The following is a 21,257-nucleotide window of genomic DNA, read 5'->3' as shown; positions in this document are numbered from 1 at the left end:
GATTGAATTCTGAAAGTATTAGTTGCTTATTGCAACACTCCTATCAAGCTGCCACACTCTTCAGTTACTTTTACCTTGCAACTGTAGATACAAAAAAGTAAGTATCTCATTCCATAGATGTGGTTACATGTAGTTTCACATTAATGAAATTGTCAAGTATACAAAATCATGTCAGAACTGCATCTCTTTTAAAATGTAAGCTTCTGAAATAGTTAACATACGTAAGGATGACAGCTGCTGAAGGTCTGGTTCAACACCATTCTTAAGCACTCTGAGCAGTCCATAACTGAGCAATTAGTTTCCTGATGCCTGTCTTCTCCAACATACTTTAACGTGTCTGGCACTTGCCAGCTGTCTATAAAAGTCGATGGAGCACTGCTCTTGCTTAAAACTGTCCTGTTGGGTAGCATCAGGTCATTTTCCAAGCTTCTATCACAAACCCCTGTGTATGACCAGAAGAAAAAAGCAGGTTAACACCACTTGGTTCATTCTGTAGTACGTTTGAAGTGGCACATTTGAACAAGTAAATAGCTTTTAAAAAACTTATACAGTGTGATCGTATCACAACTTACAACAGATGTAGAAAGTATTTGGGAGGATCAAAATACAAAAAAATTCAGACAAATTAAACAAAGCAAAAGTAATGGTGCATCTATGAATGGAAATCTATTACATATCAAAGAGCTGTTCAGAGTGCCCAGCTATGGCACACAAACTTCATTCAGTTGCACAAGCACTAAACAAAAATGTATTTTTAAAAAGGTTACAAAGCACCTCCACATATAGCAATAACTGAAAACTGTAAATGTGATCAGAAAAGGGAAATCCCATAAAATGCCAAGATGCTTATCTGTTACTGTACTGCAGAAATACTGTACTATCCTACTTATGCCCCTGAACAGTCTTAAGCACCTATTGGCTTAAGAGCTACCTTAAAAGTGCAGCTTTTAGCACTTCCATGTATACTTATATTACCCCTTAGCAGGGGAAAAAAAAAACCCCAAACCCCACAACTTTTCTGTATTTGATTCTCAGAAGGCAGCAACACATTTTGTTTCTGTTTAAGGCAGCTGGCAATACTGAAACACTTTGGAGCAAAAAAAGGTATGCAACACATGGAGAGTGACTTCAGTCAACACAGAAGATGCAAGTATTACGGTAGTCCACTCGGGAGGGTCCTTTAAGAGTTGTGAAAAAGCAGAATGATGGATCAGTCCCCCATTCTTTCCTCCTGATTACAAAGTCTGAGGATTTTATATCAGACTTCTAGAACGTTTTCTTCTGAGAGCTCCACAAACGTGCATGGCAATTCTAAATTATAAAATCATAAAATCACAGAATCATTTGGGTTGGAAAAGACATTTGACATCATCAAGTCCGACCATTAATTCAGGGCTGCCAAGTCCATCACTTAACCATGTCCCTAAGCACCACATCTACAAGTTTTTCTAAACACATCCAGGGATGGTATTCCACCTCCTCCACCAGATAACTAAGATTAGTTCTCTCAAGTTAACATCCCCCGTGAATCCTGACCTTTAGAAACTGAAAATAGCATATATTACTTCCTATCAGACAGATATCAAACACTAAATCTGTAAATAACCTTATTTGACATTATGGACTTATGCTTGTGTTACTTATTTGGGTTTGGTTACAGCAGTCATGCCTGTGATTCAAACAGCTTACAGTTAGAAGCATCATTATGGCTAAAAAGTGATTATGTGTATAGGTATCAAGCATCATTTCAACAATTAAAAAACTAATAATAATTTCATTTTAATAGTATCTTAAGACTTTGCAATGATCTACAATAACTCTTTTGGGCCAGATCCTGCAAAAGTACTTCATATAACTAGGAAAATGTGCCTCCCTAGCAAAGCATCTGAATGCCTTTATTTCTTGCACTACACTAGACTTACCACATAATCCCAAAGCTCTTGGTCCACTGCTACTATTAAACTCAAAAATCATCACGCCTGTGTTGTGAAACCACTGAATTCTGATTTTTGTTGGGGTCTCAACTGCATACTTGAAGCCTGTATCCTCCACTTTGTATCCATATTTTCTAACAGTAGGCCAAGCAAATCTTGAATTTACTGTTATCTAAAATACACACAGAAAAGAGGTTAAATGTCAGGTACCAAGCGCTATAGGTAGAAATAAGACCTGATTCTCGACAGCTTAGGAATCTGGCTTGTAGTAACTAATTTCAAAAGGTCAGGCTCACTTCTGCAAAGATAATATAGGTACTAAAGAGACTAACAGTTTAAGTGCCTTGCCCTGGACTTGCCTCATTAACTGTCCTTGTACCACAGTTTGACTCTTTAAATTTACTAGCAGTTCACTAAATTACAAAGTTGGAACAATGAATGTGTCCTATTGTGTCCTACTCTAATCTTCAGTATCCACATAAGGAGGCAGCTGATTACAGAAGTAAGATGCTATCTAAAATGCAAAGAAAACCAAACTCTCAAAATACTTACTTTTCTACTTAAACGATTGATAATAATTTGATTTGATACGTAGGTTAGATTCAGCATTGCCAGGCACAAAGAAGTTGAATTTGAATTACTCTGTGGAGAAAAAATACATCAACTACGGTCATGATGTGCAAAATCATGATACATTAGCTACTTATTGGTTTTAGGTACCGGGATATTAAGGATTTGGGGGGGGTATATTTTTTAGAGAGGAAAACTGATGCTGACTGCAGTTTTCAGCCTGGACTAGAAAGTTCGTCTAGGTAGAATTCTTGCAAAATAAACAAACAAAATATGATCTCACTGTGTTCAGCAACTCTGTTGTATCATCAATTTCAATCCTGAAATTACATTAGAAATAAAGGTTTTCAGGTAAAAAGAATACAGCAGACTTGCTGTTTGGACACTTAAAGTATGAACCACATATCTGAAACAGAGTGAGAACAGGACTGGGCATGACAAATCCATATGATATATGTACTGTACACAAGTAATGGATCAGAAATATATGCATACTTCTTGAGCCACCAAGGTGCTGGGTGCTGAACAAAACAGAAAGCACTGAATACAACAGGAAAGCAAATCTGGAAGTCATAAACTGATCTGCTTTTTCACATCAAACATATTGAACTTCTGGAATCAAATTCCATAAGGTACTACCTGGGACCAAACTTTGTGATGGACATTTATATGGACATGGAAATTACGTAGCTTTCACAGAAGAGCCTGGAATTTAAAGTGTTTTGTAAAGGCTCACGAGAAATTAATTCTTCATAACACAGAGCCTACCTACACTACCCGTTAGGCAGGATACCCGTTAGGGTTTCTGTCTTCCCTTTCTGACACAAACATTTGTTCCTGTCAGAGACTTGGAATGCACAAGGTGCTGTAATTTATTCTGACATTTCTACAGTCTTTCATGGCTCTGAGGATTAGTGTTTCCAATGCAAATTTCTCCATAGGAACATAGATAAAAATCATGCATTGAAATACATTGGTGGTACACTGGTACACTATGGTGGTACTGATTACATGATAGCATTCACAGAAGTGACTAACGAATGTATATCCACTTAGTCTCTCACCACCTTGTCTATTTTACACTTATAATAAGATAACATGGACCTACCTCTCACCTTCCAGCTGTTTCAGAATGAGCTGTGAATATAAAGTCAGGTGATAAAAGTCCTATACAATTAATGTGTTGTAAAATGTGTAAGAAGTGTTGTAAAATGCAAGTAAAATTCATAGATGTTGCACAGAAATAAATAATTAACCACAACTATGTAGTATTACTTAGCCCCTTCTTTTAAGATATATCTTCTTAGCAGTACTGAACATCATTTGTTAGGTAATAAATATTAGTTACCGTTCTACAGTCAAGGATGTGGATAGTTATAGTTTCATCTTGAGTTTGACTAACAACGTAGGATGCTTCTTTGAATAAAGCCACATAATTTCCATCGTAGGTTACAATGCTCAGATCAGAGAAAATTGTGCAACGGCCTAAGAAAAATAAAAAGAAATTAAACATTTTTTCTAATGTATCTTAGAATGTCTGTAAATATTACAAAATATGAAGATAAACCAATCAGTTTTAGAAGATTAGCTAGCTAACTAGATTTTCATATACACAGTGCACATTTTCAGCTATATTTGATACCGTTGCATCTCTGTGAATGGAGAGCAGAGCCAAATCTTGCATATTTCAGTGGGACCTGAAAGACCTGCAGACCTCCGCAGTCAGTTATTTTCTTACAGTTCTCACCAGCAAAGGTTAGTGATTTTTTACAAACCCCAAACTAGCAAAAAACATGAATGACAGTGGATCATGCTGGATCCTTAGATCCCTTCCAGTCTTGTTCTGAAGGTGGGAGCTCACGTGGAATATTTCCTTCTTCACAGTCTTATTGCTAAAGCTCTTGTTTCAAAGGGCTTGGAGTTCTACTCTTCAATTTATTTCAGATTCTAGACCATAAGTAGAAATTTGCATTGCTTATCTCTGCATCCTTTCTTTACCACTATGGACTAAATTGAATTTTCTCTAAGGTTTCTATTATTCCTGCCCGATTCTAGGTAACTGGTGGGAGTAATTACAGTACAGCTATACTTTCAGAGTCCTCACACTGTTAAAGTGCTAGTTCACAGAGTCTAGGGAATCTTCTCATACTGAAGTAGATATAAGATGAACCAAAAAATCCACTACTATATTGACTAGGTGTCCTCTGATTAGACAGAAAACAGTATGGGTCTAAGTCAGACCTGGACACATCCACTGCAGACACCTAAAGCTGGGTAAAAGGAATATCCTACATTAAAGCAGCATTTTGATTTCATTTCCCTGGACGTAGAACTAGAATTATGAATTGCATTAGACAACAAATAATCCGTACAATATGCATCTTCTATTTCTACACCATGGTATAGAGGTGTCAGTTCTTAGCCTTCTTACACATGCATTAAATTGTTATCTAAATTCACTTCAAAAGCACACTTACTTACATGCACATTCCCACTTTGGGCAGCATTTGTCACCATTCATTTGAGTAGCAAAGCCTAAAACTCCACAGCTGGGTTGAGTTGCATTATATGGGCAGTTCTGTGACTTATTAACTTGGATCAGTTGTCCATCCAAGCAAATGTGTTTTATGCACTCGTTCTCTGTGATTGGCTAAGGCATATTTAATAAAAGACAGGTTACCATTCTTACCAAGCAAGTATCACTACATTGCAGAGTATTTGCTCAAAAAAGGGGCTCAGATTCTTTGGTACAGAATACTTATGAATCCCTGTGATGCTGACGGAAGCTACAAGTGAAAAGCTCCTTTGAAAACCTGACCGTTCTGAGAGCAGTTTAAAACTGCTGTCCTGTTGCAAAGCGGGGAACAGCGTTACTGAATTTTTAACTTTACGTTAAAAAAAAAGTTGAGAAGGAAAAGTATGGAAGAGCACAGGTAAGAATAATAACACGGATGTCTGGAAAGGTGTACTTTAAGGAGGGCAACGTGACAAAACCTGCCATTGAAAACTATGAAGCACCATATTTTGCCAAAACCCCATTCTTGTAGCATTCACAGTGGATTATAGCACTTATAAAAACCATTATGTGCAATGAAACCACCCAAAGCTTCAGATATAATTCAGAAAATAATAGAGCTCCCTGTTTGATACAGCTATTTTAAATCCTGAAGATCAAAGTATGGCTCACAATTATTTTTTTATCAGTGTGTAGAAGTAACCAAGACACATTCAAAACCAGATAAATATTTATAGATACTCACTGTACAAGTCTGAGGAGTTGCTGTTTCTCTAGGCAGCATAAAAGCTGATGCTGTGACTCCTGACACGGCTTCAGCTGTTGCCAGTCCATCAGAAAATGTTGTAGTCAAGCCATAAAGTGGTTTGGTAGATAAAGAGGGAAATGAGGAAACTGACGGAGCTGTCGTATCATTTGGATGGTCAGATATCATTAGCAGTGAACTCACAGGTGTTTGCATCTCAGATGGTATTTCAAGTTTTGAAGTTTGAGTAGTACTGACTGATGATGCAGCTATAGAAGAAAGAGATTTTGGTTCAGAGGATGAACCTATAGAGGACAGTACTGATACACTTACATTAGAAGGAACTGCAGTTGTGTTTGTGAAATATGGAGAGTAAAATGTCTGAGGTGTTCCTGGAGTAGCACCCTGAGTATGGACAGCTTGGACTTCTGTTGTTAATTCTGGCTTTTCAGATTTTACTGTATCAATGGGCACTGCTCCTTCTGCTTCTGAAGTAACTGAAAAAGAGGTGGGCTTCACAGAGCTTGTGATGGATTCTGCTACTACTTCTGCTTTGTCTGAAGTTGCTGATAAAATACTAACATTTTGCCCAGTACTGCTTATCAATGAAGAGGCTGAAGTTGCAGCTGATGAATGGGCCATATCTGACAATGCTGAACTTGCTAGAAACGTGGAACTATAGGTGGTGGTTGAAAGTGTGACTTGCTTAGGCAACACCATAGTTTTCTCTGTACCACTTTTGCTTGTTGACGTGGATGGCCCACTCCTCATCGTGATGGGAATTTCAGTTGTTTCTGGTAAAGCTAATGAAGAGGTTGACTTAGATCCTGGTGAAGCCGTAGTTGTTTCAAGTGTTTGTCTTGAATCAAGTGATCCAGTAAATGAGGCCTGCCATGTGAATTTTAGACCAGTAGCTGCCTTTTGTGTGGAAAATGAAGGAAATGTTTCTTTTTTAATCGTTGTTAAAGAAGAGGAAGGTGCAAACACTTCTGGTGAGGAAGGGAGAATACTTTTGCCAAAAATCAAGTCAGCTGTTGTTCTAGTTGGGACTACGGACTGCAAAAGGGTAGTCGTTCTTGATACATACGGTTGCGTGACTGAATCAGTTAAATGCAACTCTTTTTCAGTTGGTAAAATAACTTGTGCAGGACCTGCTGAGGTAGGAAATATACTTGGTTGAGTGCCTTCAGGACGTGAGGTGATGAAGGGGTATGAGTAAGTCAATTCTACTGTAGCTTCAGTTGTGCTAAAGACACGTTGTGGGTGACCAGTGGATTTTGTTAGAGTTTCTGCAGGATACTGGTAGATTGGGGTAATGCTTTGGCTTGTCAGAGAAGGCTCAGAAGTCTGATAACCAAGTTCTATAGCCTTCTGAGTAGAAAAATGTGGTATAACCACGGCCTTTGTGGTCTGTACTGAAAGTTTATCTCCTGAAGAGGCCTGCCAAGAGAAGGGGCCTACTGAGGATGGAGGAAAGGATGGTTGAGTTGTAGCTACTGTAAATTTTGCTGTATCTGTTATACTTTGGATTGTAGATTGCCATGTCGTAGAAACTAATTTAGTTTCTATTGGATATTTTGGTGTGGTGGTTACTTCTGGCATCATTTGTGTTAAAGAAGGTGAAGAAACCAATTTATCTGCTAGATACTGAGACGTGGAGAAAGTGTAAGGAGGCTTTGTTACTGGAAGTACAACGGAAGGGGACAGAGTCGATTTTTCTTTGGCTGTCATTACTTTTTTGGTTGTTACGAGCTGACTGGGGAACTCAGAGGATGGAAAGAACGTGGCATGAGTGATATCTAAAATGGCTTTGCCTGGTGATCTGTAGTATGATACTGTTGTTATTGGACTTGATTGTTCTGTTAGGGTGGATAAAATAGAGAAAGTCAGAGCTGGAGAGGTCTTTTCTGTTGGTAACATAGATTTTGCTATAGTTGTTCTTGGATAGAAAGAGGTCATTTCATGGGAGGTAGGCATGGGACTGAGAGCTGTCAGTGATGCTTCTTTTCCATAGGAGGGTAGTGAAGGAAGAGAAATGTTTAAAGAGATTAGAGAACTTGATAGTGAAAAAGGGAAAGCAGATGGCTTTCTCGTAGAGGTGCTAGCAATTTTTTCCACTTGTGATTTATCAGGTTGTGTTGCCAACAATGTGGTTGCAGTTGCAGTAAGGAGAGTAAGCGGAGATCCAGTGATGGATGTTCTTTGAGCTGACTCTCTTTCTGTAGACATGAAAGGAACTGTGGTGGTTTCTTTCGATGAGACAGGGGGTTTCATTGCTGATGTGGCAACACTACCTGAATACGCTGAAGTGCTAGTCTTCGCTGTACTTGAAACCAGAGCTGACTTGTAGTCGGTAGATGTTCTTCCAGAAGACAAAGTTGACTTTGCTAATTCAAAAGGGGATGTTACCTCAACAGTCAAAGGTGTCACTCTGATAGTCTCAGCCGTAACAGGGTATTTAGTGTATAATGTAGTCAGGAACTCTGTTGTGTTTAGAACTGTGTATGAGGGATATCCTGTAGTTGAAACAGTTTTAAATGTTTTTTTTAATTCACCTGAAGCTGGAGAAGCAGGAGTAGGAACAGACACTGAAGGCCTTTTTGTAGAAAAAGTAACAGATTTTTCAGTAGTAGAACTAGGATGCAGTGAATATGGAGGGAAATAGGAACTTGACATATGCTCCACATGAGATGCTGTTTTGGGAGTTTCCTTTTTATGAGTTGTGAATGATAACAAAGTTTTTTCTGATGATCTCTCTTGAGTCTGCAGAGTTATTGGAATTGTTGTCCTTGGACCTAGAGTTGTGCTGAAAGGTACCTCTGCAGTACCAGTCAGGTGTTGAACCGTTTCAATAGGAGATTTTGTAATTGTCATTCCTAATGAAATAGGTGGTGTGGATGTTGGTGAAAATGTGGTCTTCACGCTTTTTTCAGTCAAAACAGTTGCTGCTTTTGTTGTTGCTGAAGATGCTGGTTTTAAGAAAGTAGTGATCACAGGAGAAAATGATGTTACTGTAACATTAGCTGCTGTGGTAAAAGACTGTCCTATGCTTATTTTTGGCCCTTCTGAAGTTCCTGTTAGGTTTACTAGTGGTGTATATGAAGGCATGCCTGTGGGTGGTGACATAGAAAACCGGGGCAGATACGCAGTAGTTTTTTGTGTTATTAATTCAAATGCACTGGGTGTAAATGTTGTAAGTTCTTCTGGTTTTACTTGTGCTTCCTTCATGGGAAGTGTTCTTGTGGCTATTTCTGATATTTCCATTATTTTAGTTTTGACTGGCATTTCTGTTCTTCTAAGTGGTGTCCCAGTAGAAATAAAAGTAGTAATTGGTTTGCCTTCTGATTCTGTGCTTGTAGTCACCGCATGTGTAGCAGTTACAGACTGAGGTTCTGTGGTCTTCAATAGTTTAGTGGAACCACTACTGATCGGTTGTACCTTTGTGGGAATTTCTGAACTGAGAGTAGATGGAAACAATGGAGAAATGTCAACAGGAGAAGACAAGCTTACTTTAGATTTTGTTGCTTTGAACATTGCTATAGTACTTCTCCCAGACGTCATTGCTGTTGACTGTGAAGAAATGCTTGATGCTAAGGTTATGGTTGAAAGTGTTGTATTAGATGTAACAGCTGAAAAATCAGTTTTCCCTGTAGCTGCAGTGAGTTGTAATCGTGAAGCAAGTGTTGTTTCCATGTCCTTTGCTTCAGTTACAGGAAATGAAGTTGCCACTTCACTGATCGCTGCCAAACTTGTACTTGATGTCATGCGTGAAACTGCTAGTGTTTGAATGCTGGGTGGCAAAGGTGGACTACCATCTGCAGGTTCAATGCCTGAAATCAAACACAAATAAATAGGCTGAAATGTATGGATAATTACAGCCATGAAGCTAGGAGAGTTATAGGTTAACTCATATAACTGACCTTTTCAATTGCCTTTAAACTTCCAAAATTCACAGACAAATTAAAAAAATAATTGATTTGCTCCACATCTAATGTTACTGAAATGCTTTATGAAGAAGGACATCTATCTTAGTTGAAAATTTGTGTCAGATTTTTGGAGTGAAATTATTTTTAATAAAATGTATAATGATCTCAAGATTCATATAACTAAGATCATAGTTATACAACTTTCAGCCCCGATATTTGAAAGTTTGACTAAAGACCTAAGAAATTAATAAGCTAAGTATCATATATAACATATATAATTTTTCAAACATACAGTCTTCAAAATACACGCATCTTTGAGTGATTTCATCCAGCAACATATTCAGAGGACAGACAGGGATGCATCCTTCCACTCTAAAGAGAAAATAATTAGTATTAACTAGTTGAACAGTATATTCTGGACTGAGCATTTAATTTTAGAAAACCAGAATTTATTTATAAAGTATTTTTAAGTAGACAGTCTTGTTCTATCTAAATTTTATCACTTCAGTGTATTCCTTCAAAACGTCATTGCCATGGCTTCCATTCTCACTCAGATCGAAGCTAAAGGATTAACTCTGCAATACTCAGCCTCTGAATTGAATGGTCACAGGTTCAATAGTGAATGCTATCGCTTAAGAAATACCAAACATTTTTACAAAACAAAATCCAAAGGCCAGTTTTACCAGACTTAGCAAAAATATCTATTGGGAGGAAAAGGCAAGGACAAATATGGCTGTTGCAATGCCATAATGAAAAAGCAGGGGCACAACTATTTGAAACAAAGTTATAATCACCTCTCTTTATTAGTATTCTGTAATGCCCCCACCCCCCAGCTTGGAAGTTACAAATATACTAGTCATTCCAGAACCTGTCAATACTCACCCAGCAACTGAAACGTCACTTTCACGTAGCTGCCATAGCAGGTTTTGTTTCATTTCTTTTCTCCTTCGCTTACCTCCTTATACAAGAATACAGTCCTGCTATACTGAGCCTACATCTGGTCACTCACATTCTTATTGTGCTGTATAAGTATATTACCCAAATTACATACTTTTCCATAAAACTACAGATACTTACTTTGGTACTGACTGACAGTTTTTTCCCAAAGGGTCCCTGCACGTCTTGAAACAAGGGCTTGTACAGGCATCATAATGCCATTCACATGCTGAATGGGATCGAAATTCAAATTTGACATCTGAAAAACAATAAAGATCTGTTATTCTCATGTACTTCTAGAAACACACACAGAAACGTATTACTAAGATGCAATGCTTGAAGTTCACTGCAGCTTTAAATCTCTGTTTCTACCTGTATCCTCAACAAAAAAAAAAAATCAGTAATATTTTTTGAACTGCTGTGGTCTTTTAAACATAGAAAACCAGTTTAGGTTTATGCAGCGTATATTAAAGTGTGCTTGCTCTGCAGCCTGTATTACTCTTTGTAGTATAAAACATGACACTGAATTAGCCACATTTACTGTATATTACAATCACTTGAAAATAAAGCCAGACAAGTTAGATCTGTTGGTTTTAAGTTTTAAAAAATATATCAACAATGAAACTATATCTTTGGTTATTCAAACAAAATGCAAAATTAAGATTATGTTGATCAGTAAAATTATTGTTATTATAATCAAAATTAAAAGCACTAGTCCAATACTCTTTATAACACAATCTATCATACCGGTTGTTTATTTTGTGTGTAAAATTTCCTGTTATAGCATAAAGGTGTACATTACTTGCATGAGACAACTGAATTGTAAAAGCCCAAATAAACACCATTCCAAATACAGTAATCAGAAATATTATGTCAATTCAGGCTCTTTAAAGCAATATGTCTTAACAGTTGATTAAGATATATATATATGATAGCCACTCCAACAGAAATGCATTAAAACGTCAAAACATTCTGAATCTTTAATTCCAACTGCTCCTATAACGAACAAAGCAACTCAGATGAGACATGTAGTCTTGCAAAACTGAACTCAGAACTTACACTTCACCAGACAAAATAGTACCAATAATGAAACACTATGGCAACTTTTAAGAAAAACACAAAACCCCCAAACCCCCACAAAAGCAAACAACACGCCCTGTCCCCTCAAACTGCCTTTAGAGTATCTACTCAGTGTTTACTGAAAGACTTCAACTTCACATAATTGAAACCCAAAGTACAATTTCTGTAGAGGAAGAGTTAAACTTCAAAGTGAGATTAAATAGAAATAAGGATCCACTATACTTTGAGTGCTTAATGAACTATGCAGGAAATTTACAAACTTAATGTAAAGAAGAAATAGACTGAGCATAAAATCCGAGAGAAACAAGTTTGTGGCAGTCATCACATGGGTGATATACACTTGCATGTTTAAATGCAGTATCACCCTTTCTTTTTCACTACAACCCTGCCCCATCTGCACACAGAACAGCTTCCTGAACAATGCTAGTTTAGCCCAGTGGTTCTTCCAACACCTGTGTGACTCATGCAATATATCTGGATTTTAGTACCTGAACTATGACAGCCCAGCCCAGCTCCTTCCCATAGCAGTCAGGGCAGGACAGTGACACTTCCCTTCCATTTTTATGCCTCAGAAGACCACCATCACAACATGTGGGTCCCCTCTAGACTGGTGAACCTGATCTTAGAGCTATGTTGTTCAGAGCCTGCAAAGAATAGCTGCTCTTAAACAATGTTTACATTAACGATCAGGAAGAAAATGCTTACTACTTAGTAAAAGTTTCCATTTTTTTGTCTTTTGGATTCTTTTTGCTTTTAAGTTTTGCTGGTCTTTGGCTGAGACACAGAGAGCAGCTCTTTTAAATCTTCTTGGAGACAATTTTTATGTGAAGATTTTAAGAAATTATTCTTCCTGCAATTTAGGGACATCTGCACTTACAGGTAATTATCCCTCTGCCATTATTAACATCTAATGTCTTCTTAAATACAAATAATTCTCTTAAATCAAAGGAATAAATCAAACTCAGAAAAAGAGTGTGTATGTTGCCATCTAGTGTTACCCTTTTTACACATCATTATCCAAGGAAGTAACTTGTCAATGATTTTGAAAACATGATTCTTATGACAGTAACAAATGCATTTATAAAGCTACATTCCCATACAAAAAATCTAAGTACATGTCACTGAATTCTTCTGTGACCCCTTCTAGTGAAACCAACTTAAGTTGCTTAAATCTAATAGAGGAAGGGCCTTATTTCCATACATTTTGCTGACTGATGTATAAGGTTTTGTATGCGCTGACGGGTCAAGAGTCGTAACATTTTAAAGACAAAAGAAAATTTATGACGGAAGGACAGAACATATCAGAGACCTGTTGGCACAGGCAGTCACCAGCAGTTGTAATAACCAGCAATAACAGTATATCCAAGTGGAATCTAGGAAATCTCATTCATCAGATTACCCTAGATTAAGTATGGAGACAGATCCATAACTTTTAACTCTTGCCACAAACCTCACCATTCATCGCAGAAGTTTCAAACACAATAAAGGTACAAGCTTTGCATAAGGCATACTGTAACCTAATGAAGAATGACAGGTTTTCAATTTAGCAGAACAGTGATCATGAATTAACACTTCCAAACTGGGGTTAACATACCATCTCCCATTCGTCGAATAAACTTAGACTTTGATGAAATGATTGCCGCGTTTTCCTCAAGATTTCCCACAGATAAAGTTCACAGATTTTGCTGGTATTGCATGCCTTAGTAGGAAACAAGGCAAATTTCTACATAAAGGCATAGCATTTGCCGAGTGGTTCATAAGCTCGGCTTTCAGTCAAGAACGAAGTCATGCTTGTCTGCAAATTTCATCTCTACTTTTGCAGAAAGAAGTATGGACAACAGGTGAATTCATGAACCTGGTCATAAAATTGTTTTCAAAGAAGAGCTGTAGAACCAGCGGACATTTAATTTTCCAGTCAAGGGATTTTAGGGAATGGAGTGTGCTGGGCCAGCTGTATTAGTTTTTTTTAGTGTGTAAATTACATAAAAGAACAGACCAAAATACAACAACAAGGGTTGAATATATGCATAATTGGTTTCCAATATATCAAAAGTTTTCAATATGTCTCAGTAAACCCATCGGATATAGTGAAATCTGTGCTATATTATGAATTATGGGGAAATGCCTTTCCAGCAGAATGTCAGTTCAGTCATTCATCATATTTAAAGTTTTCACTATTGGCAACATCACTTCTGGAATGCCTAAGCAGTCCAAGGACCAAGCCACTATTAAAAAACAAAACAAAACACAACAACAAAACAAAACAAACCCCAAAAAACCCCAAACCCAACCAAAAAAACTAACACAGAAAGATGCAGTTCCTGCTTAAAAAGCTTAGAGTAAATAGAGATTAGACAGAAAATGAAGGGGAGGAGAAACAGGCACAGAGTTTGGTTCTGAAGTAACATGAATTCAAAACTAAGCCAAGAGAACAATAAAGTATCTGTATACCTAGCTGAAATAATAGAATATTTTGCCTCTTTTTAGTACATCTGCATATTAACTACGACCCCAACACCCGCAATTATTAGGGTATAAGGAAAAGCAGTTACAATGCGCTTTAAAGCCATTCAAGCCTTCCTTTCCCTAAAATGAGGGAAATAGTCCTTTCACCGTGTTTTAATTCTAGGCATTCACTTCCATGCCAGACCAACCTCAGCTTTATTGTTACTACAACACTCCTGTTCCCTTGACAGAAACTACCACAGCTCAGAAACTCTGGATTTCACCAGTGTCATGGCACAAATGCTTTATGCTAGCCAGGATGCTAACCAGTCATCTCCACCACGTGCTTCCCATTTTTTTAATACCTAAATTCCCCCTCCAACAACCAGTAATATGAGCTTACTGTACTCTGTGCAACAGTAGAGTTCACTCACAACAAAAGAATGATACACAGTTTACAGACAATGAGTCAAGCTTCTTATATGAGGCATGTGTTCCTCAAAAGGATTTGTCATGGCATTTGAAAATAACCATGTGTCTATTGGTGAAGTCTATCGGCATTTGTCTTTGGTTCGGTGACACAGCAAATCCTTTACAAAATGGTAATTTATGCCCTGGGTGACAGTCGCTCCAGTTGACATGCCAACTTAGTCCCCAGTTCTTTTACCTAACAAGATCTGAGCATACCAACATGCTACAGTACTGCAGAAAGCCTTTGTATGAACGCAGGTATACATGTTACCAAAGACAATATAATAAAAGATATTCCCCAGCTTCATTGATTTCTCGCTTGCTTGGACATCAGAGAAGCATTTTCTTCCCTTTAACTTAGGATTTTCATTTTCATGGCTTTCAGAAAAAAAAAACAACCCTGTCATAATAAGAACAGTTCCTACCGTTTAATGAACAATTTTAATTTTTTTATCACTTACAGATCGTGGCATTCTGCTGAGTCAGAACAACCTTTCTTAGTAACTCAGCCACTTTTATGTGTGTTGACAATTCCTGCTGTTCACAAGTCCATCCTGCCTTTTTTTTTTTTTTTTTTTGTATGCTGACCTTTACCTCATAGGGACAAAATTTGCTATTGTAAGAATCTGCATATTATGAATAATTTCATTCTATGCTCAAAAAATGGACATTTACTTAAAAAAACCAACACTAAAATCTGAAATGTTCTGATGTTAATAAAAGCTAATGAAAAGAAAGGTTTTTAAAATAACAAAAAAAAATAAGTATTTGGATTTTCATTCTCACCTGACACTTTTTTCTGTTTGCTACTTTTCCCAAAGATTTCAAAAAATCTAGTAGGAAAAAAGTTTGCTTTAGAATTAGGTCTATATATAACAGCAGCAAAACTCTGCTTAGTAACGTAGATTGCCTATCTCCTCAGTTACAAGTTTAGAAACATGAAATCCTATCTACCCACTTAACACACACAAACTAGTAACTCTGCCCATGACTTCTAAATTTCTGCAATGAGAAATGTAAACAAATATCACTAGAAAAATTGAACTTTGTGCCTAGCCAAAACATCACTGAAAACAAAGTATTATTATCTACCTCTTAAATACTTCTGTCTCAGTTTACTATTACCATGTTGGAGGAATATAATCTTGTTAACACAACTATTTAATCTCCTCCTATTCATTCCATCAAAAATGGGAGATCAAATGTTTGTGTTTGTGGTATAAATAGGAGAGACATTATAATTCTACAGAAAACTCAGCCTGATTCCAAGAGTTACCAAGCAGATGTGTTCAGTGACATACCCAGGATTTGCAGGTACAACAGCAGTTGTTCAGCATTATCCAGTCCCAGGTCCCATGTCACAGTCTCTTGGACTGGCAAAGCATGTAAGCTCAAATTAAACTTGAGAGCAACTCATTATGAGTAAAACAGGACATTACAGAAAATTAATTCTACTGATGGAAATGGAGAAGAGTAAGTTGAAGCTAAAACAGTCAACGAGATCATGTATAAATCTGACTTAAGGTTCAAGATGCTTTTATTTAAAATTAACTTCATTTTCAGTTTCATACTATGTTTTTGAATGTGTTTCAGTTAATCATGATACAAACATTAAAAGGAACCAAAAATCCTCTGTATCAAACATTGATAAATACCTCTGTGCAGTGTGCATACACTTAGTGCGTCTTGAGATTTTAATTTTAGCTGACAGTTCCGAGACAGGCCTTGTATTTACCGCAAGTTAGCTATTAAAGCGTATAACTAACATTATTAAGAACTTTGCTGCAGAATTTATATAGGGCGAGTTACATTTTTATAATATATATAAACTAACTCACAGTGATCTTAAAAGGGTAAAGCATATTATAATAATTCTGTGAAAGGTAAAAGGTAACTAGCTTGAGCATGTTATTTTAAAAAAGGGTAAGAAACTTGCAGCTATATCCATAAAAAACACATAAATTCCCTACGTCCATTAATTTCCCAACATTGTCAAATGTGAACTGATCACTCTTACATGACACCTCTGTTCTTGTCCATCTAAGCACATTTTTCTTTTGACTGAATGCATACCAATCCATTGCTGGTAAAACTTCCTGCACAGAATACAAAATGTATTTTCTTCTGAGTGAGTATAATCTGAATATTCAAATTCAGTTATTAATTCAAACTCTCGAACTTTGGCAGGAACGGGACAGCAGACAAATCTAAGTAGCATGAAAATAACCCAATTTAAAACTGAAGTGACTTCTCATGGAAAATACTCTGCAGTGTTAGCCTATCATATCTGTGCAATTTATAGTCAAAGTATTTCAGTGTGACAATATTTATTGCGATGAAACTGGAAAAAGTGACTCGTCAGCTGACTTTAAACAGACGTGTATCTATTGCTGTGGTGATCAGATCATTTAAAATTCTTCCTTTTGAATGTGCGTCACAGAGCATGAAGAAGTCTCATGAGGAACTTTCTGGCCAAGGGGATTTACTGGGCCTATTATTCTGCTCCTGATATTTATCCTCTGATTCCGCAGGAATAGCTGTTCCCGGTTCGAGAGTTTCTGATCTAATATGCAAAGCATTTACAATAGTCAGCAAGAAATTCAATATGCTTTTGCCTGTGCACTCTGGAGCTGGTGTAACTTTTCCATTAACTTAAACAAATGCTGCTGTATTTTTAGACCATGTAATTACCCTACATCAGCAGGCTGGCCCTTGTGAAAGTGTGCTGGAGAAAGATTCGAGTCCTATGTTTCTCTGCTTATAAAACTCTGAAACCCAAGCCCTCGGATGTGGTGATTAATGAAATGCCTCTTGATCATTTGATCTGATCCCACTTGCTGAGGTAAATTGTTTTAGTTTTCCATTGGCATAGATAGGATTTTTTGGTATAATGACTGGAGGGTAAAGACTTCACACTTGAAAAGACATACTACTCTGTGTTAATGGATGACCACTGAGAATTGGAACATGTTTTAACCTTCTTCATTCCTCCCTCAAAGATAAAAGACTAAGGAGATATTTTTGTTATGTCCAGAAAAAGTTCCTTGCTTGAAATGCTGTATGAACATCCTGGTAATAGCATTAGCTCTATAATTCTGCTGTTCAAAAACCTCAACAGCTCTGTGATTACAAGCATTTGTCAAGAGGCAACAGGCATTTGGCAATGACAAAATCTGTCATTTTTTCTGAAGTTGGAGTGTGCCAGTCAACAGCTGCATTAGGCTGTCAGCATAATGCACCGCAAAACATGGGCAGATTCACAATGCCACCATTAACACTTTAATTCAATGTTTTGATAACAAGAAGCTCCATGAGGCATACAGTTGGCCTCTTCTGTCATAGAAGTCACTGTCTACTTCAGATTTGTCTGTGCTGAGGTTCAACATGGTCACTCTAAAACATGGTCAGGCCGTGCTTCATGTTATAATATTTCATTTTCTTTCTTTGCTTTTAGAACAAACTTCAGTTTCAGAAAATGAGGAACTGATTTTAAAAAATGGTATTGCCAGGAATACCTGTTAAAATACTTCTGCTACCCAAATACACAAATTAAAAATGCATTTAAAACTACAGCACAATAAAAAGCTTTAGAACACAAACACTTGTAGTGATTTTGGAATTTTATGTACCACACAAAGGCCAGTGGTTGCAGCAAGTAGTAGCTGTTGCTGAAGTTCATAAATAAAGTCATACAAATGCATTTGATGTATCTGATGTATCAAGACAAGCAGATGCTAAAGCGAATGGTAGTTTAATGAATAATCTGCTTTGCTTAATTTTATAGTCAATATGACTTCTTGCATCATGTACTTGACTTGTAAGGCCATCTTCATTTCAACACATAGTTCCCAAATGTATAAGAATATGTGAAAGCAGTTATTATTTCTTTTCCTTAATAATCTAAAAGAGCGAGCTTGATTAATTAGTTATTTTTTAATTTGTGGGGTTTTGTAGTCAGTTCTTGTAGAAGAAACTTCTGTATCCAGCTCCTACAAAGGGTCCTAAGAATATCTCCTGCATTTCTGATCCTTATCACTCACTGGAATGGGACTACTATTACAGGAATGGGAACCTCTCAAGTAGGTAGAAACACTCCCACTGCACTCTACATTGTGTACTCAGGAGCTGTAGCTGTCCAAGAAACATTAGAGAAATGGACATCTAGATCCCCAACAAGAGGCATGTATCTCCATTTAGATGGTGCCTGAAACACAAGAGGCTAACATCCCAAAAGGCAGAGCCTCTGCGAGTGGATACGTGGACAAAGGTCGGGGTGCCTTTCAGGGGAAACATGAAGAAACAAGAAGAAGAGGTGTAATCTACAGGGAATGTCCTTAGCACTGGATGGCATGACCTCTGAGGAAGCCACAAAGCCTGCATTGAGAATGCACTGTACATGAAACTCTCTTGGCAGCTGTCAGAGGGAAAAGAGGAGAAAACATCACCCACAGACCTTAAGTTTTAGAGATGCATTCAGTTCTTTGTGAATCCATTATTTATCAGCATGAATTTTCTACTCCTTTAGAATTTTCTTGCCACCTACAAAACAAGTATTGCCCAGTAACTATACACTAAGCTATGTATTTCTAAGATCTGTTTGCAAATATAGCAAAGTTGTGTATTAGGCTATTTAATGGCTTTTGACAAGAAAACAGAATCTCATCCTTAACACAAAGCTCAGGGAAGAAGATTTTGAGACTGCATGTCACAGAAGACCCACAGATCCCAGTGATGTAGGGGAGAAGTAAACAATGTCATCATCTCTGAAAATATCAATATCATTTAGCCTGTATGTTTCACAGGGAGCAAGCTCCTGCTCATAAAATACAACTTTAATTACCTACCTACAAGTTTAAAAAGGGTTGACAGTCTGAACTCCTCTGAATGATGGTACTTCAAAAGGTCAACTGAAGAGGCTGAAATGTGGATGAAGTATCCTCGTTTTGCAAATGACTCAAAGGAACTGTATCCTGAAAGCCATGTATTCTTGTGAATGACAAATGTAGATCTGTTGTGAAACTCTTCGCTTTTTTTCCATTTAGAAAGAACAAGGGTATTATTGGAGACTAACTGAAGAAAATAGTTCGGTCTCTCAGCTGTTTCAAATGAAATCAAGTTGGAATCTGAAAAAAAATCCCACACAGAACTCATTTACTTGATGATATATGCATAATAAACTAAACTCATTCTCATATTCTACTACTAATATAAGTAGCACAAACAATGAAAGGTAACTTTGGCATTATCAGTGAAAACAGCCTGAAACTTTTAAGAAATTATACTATATAGAGATTTCAGAGTGCTAGATTCTGATGGATATTTAGTTTTCTAAATACCCTACAGATTTCAGCAAGAATACAAGCTGATAAACACATTTGCCCACACCAGGATAAAGGAATACAGCCTTCACTAAGCCATTTATTAATAAATTTTTAAAACTTCATCTAATTAGCTTTACAAGTAACATTTGCCATCAGGAATTTATATCTTAAGAGCTCAGCCTTTCATTAAAAATAAATTACAAAAATGTATTTTGCATTCAGCTTTCTAAGCAGTCAGCTCTCCAGCTCTTCACCTGTTAGGAGCAAAGCCTGTTTTCTGGCAAATGTAGCCATGTGATACCTTACCCTGAAAACAGTACTGCTGATTTTCAAGCAAGCCTCTGTACAACCAATTGCAGAGTGGCAGATCTTGAGCCTGTTACAGGCATCTGTTGCTCACAGAATTACTTCATTCTATTTTGTTGTAAACTCTGCTATTCTCTTGAAAACAGCCATTAAACTACTGTAAAATCAACTAACCCTTCAGGCTTGGGTAGCATTTCTTGAAAAAAAGAATGCATAGAAAAAAAATGATCTTGATTAAACAGATATACTATCTCACTCTGGTATAACACTTCTGGAAGACCAACTTGGTTTCTAAGCATAAAAAGTTCAATTAATCTGAAAAACATAGTGGCACTTGTGAATATCTTTTTATGAATCATCTGTAGCAAGCAGCTGTTCAATAAGTAACAACAGACAGTGTGATTTATAATACTTGCCATACAGCCAATCAGTGCATCAATGCCCAAAAATCTCCATTGCCTACAATTTGTCTGAAACTGACAAAACATATCCGTTTTTCTGAGGTACCAAAGAACCAAGAATTTCATATAAATGAAGACATGGATATGAAAAACATTGTATTGATTGTACAAACTCTTCCATGGCCAAATGATGAAATGCCATTCACTCAAATGGGACTATAAGGCACAAATTCTATTTGCCAGGTGGTTAAATGCTGAGCAAGAGGTTTTCATAAGTGAATAGAATAGTAGGACTGACCTTCCCTTTCCGAACCTAAATTGAACATAATGTACAAGTGTCTCGAAACTACAACTAATAAAAGAAATCTGGCCCTGGATCTTCTGTGATATGAGTTCTTGTGTCAGTTCTACAGACAGCAGTATTACTAAACAAATGCTTGTAATTTTTTCAACTGACCCATATCCCTTCTTTGATTACACAAAGACAACCACCTTTTGTATTGAGACTTAAGTGTTCTGTGGGGATTGAAGTTTTGTATGCACACAATTCCAGCATTTAATCAATGTCATAAAGTGCTGAATATATTATTGTAAGCTTTCTCCACCT

At 37.0% G+C, this 21,257-nt stretch overlaps 1 protein-coding gene across 3 annotated transcripts in view; it reads right to left on the bottom strand.

Annotated features, from left to right (window-relative positions):
• Positions 1–21,257, bottom strand: part of OTOG (otogelin) — a 98,021-nt gene that overhangs the window by 23,892 nt on the left and 52,872 nt on the right. For all 3 annotated transcript variants that reach the window (XR_013930883.1, XM_080405466.1, XM_080405465.1), the window contains 9 exons: positions 19,467–19,745; positions 10,768–10,885; positions 9,983–10,062; positions 5,765–9,594; positions 4,986–5,154; positions 3,853–3,989; positions 2,487–2,576; positions 1,923–2,106; positions 222–442 (listed from right to left, as the gene is read on the bottom strand). Coding sequence is in view for 2 of the 3 variants with exons in the window: in XM_080405466.1 (XP_080261592.1) it covers positions 222–442; positions 1,923–2,106; positions 2,487–2,576; positions 3,853–3,989; positions 4,986–5,154; positions 5,765–9,594; positions 9,983–10,062; positions 10,768–10,885; positions 19,467–19,745 (5,108 nt within the window). In the remaining variant the exon portion in view is untranslated. The remainder of the gene's footprint in view (positions 1–221; positions 443–1,922; positions 2,107–2,486; positions 2,577–3,852; positions 3,990–4,985; positions 5,155–5,764; positions 9,595–9,982; positions 10,063–10,767; positions 10,886–19,466; positions 19,746–21,257) is intronic.

This window comes from Falco punctatus (genome assembly GCF_963210335.1).
Source record: "Falco punctatus genome assembly, chromosome: 10".
In the NCBI taxonomy this organism is placed as follows: domain Eukaryota; kingdom Metazoa; phylum Chordata; class Aves; order Falconiformes; family Falconidae; genus Falco; species Falco punctatus.
Note: the sequence above shows the minus strand (reverse complement) of the source record. Positions and strands in the feature narration are given on the sequence as shown.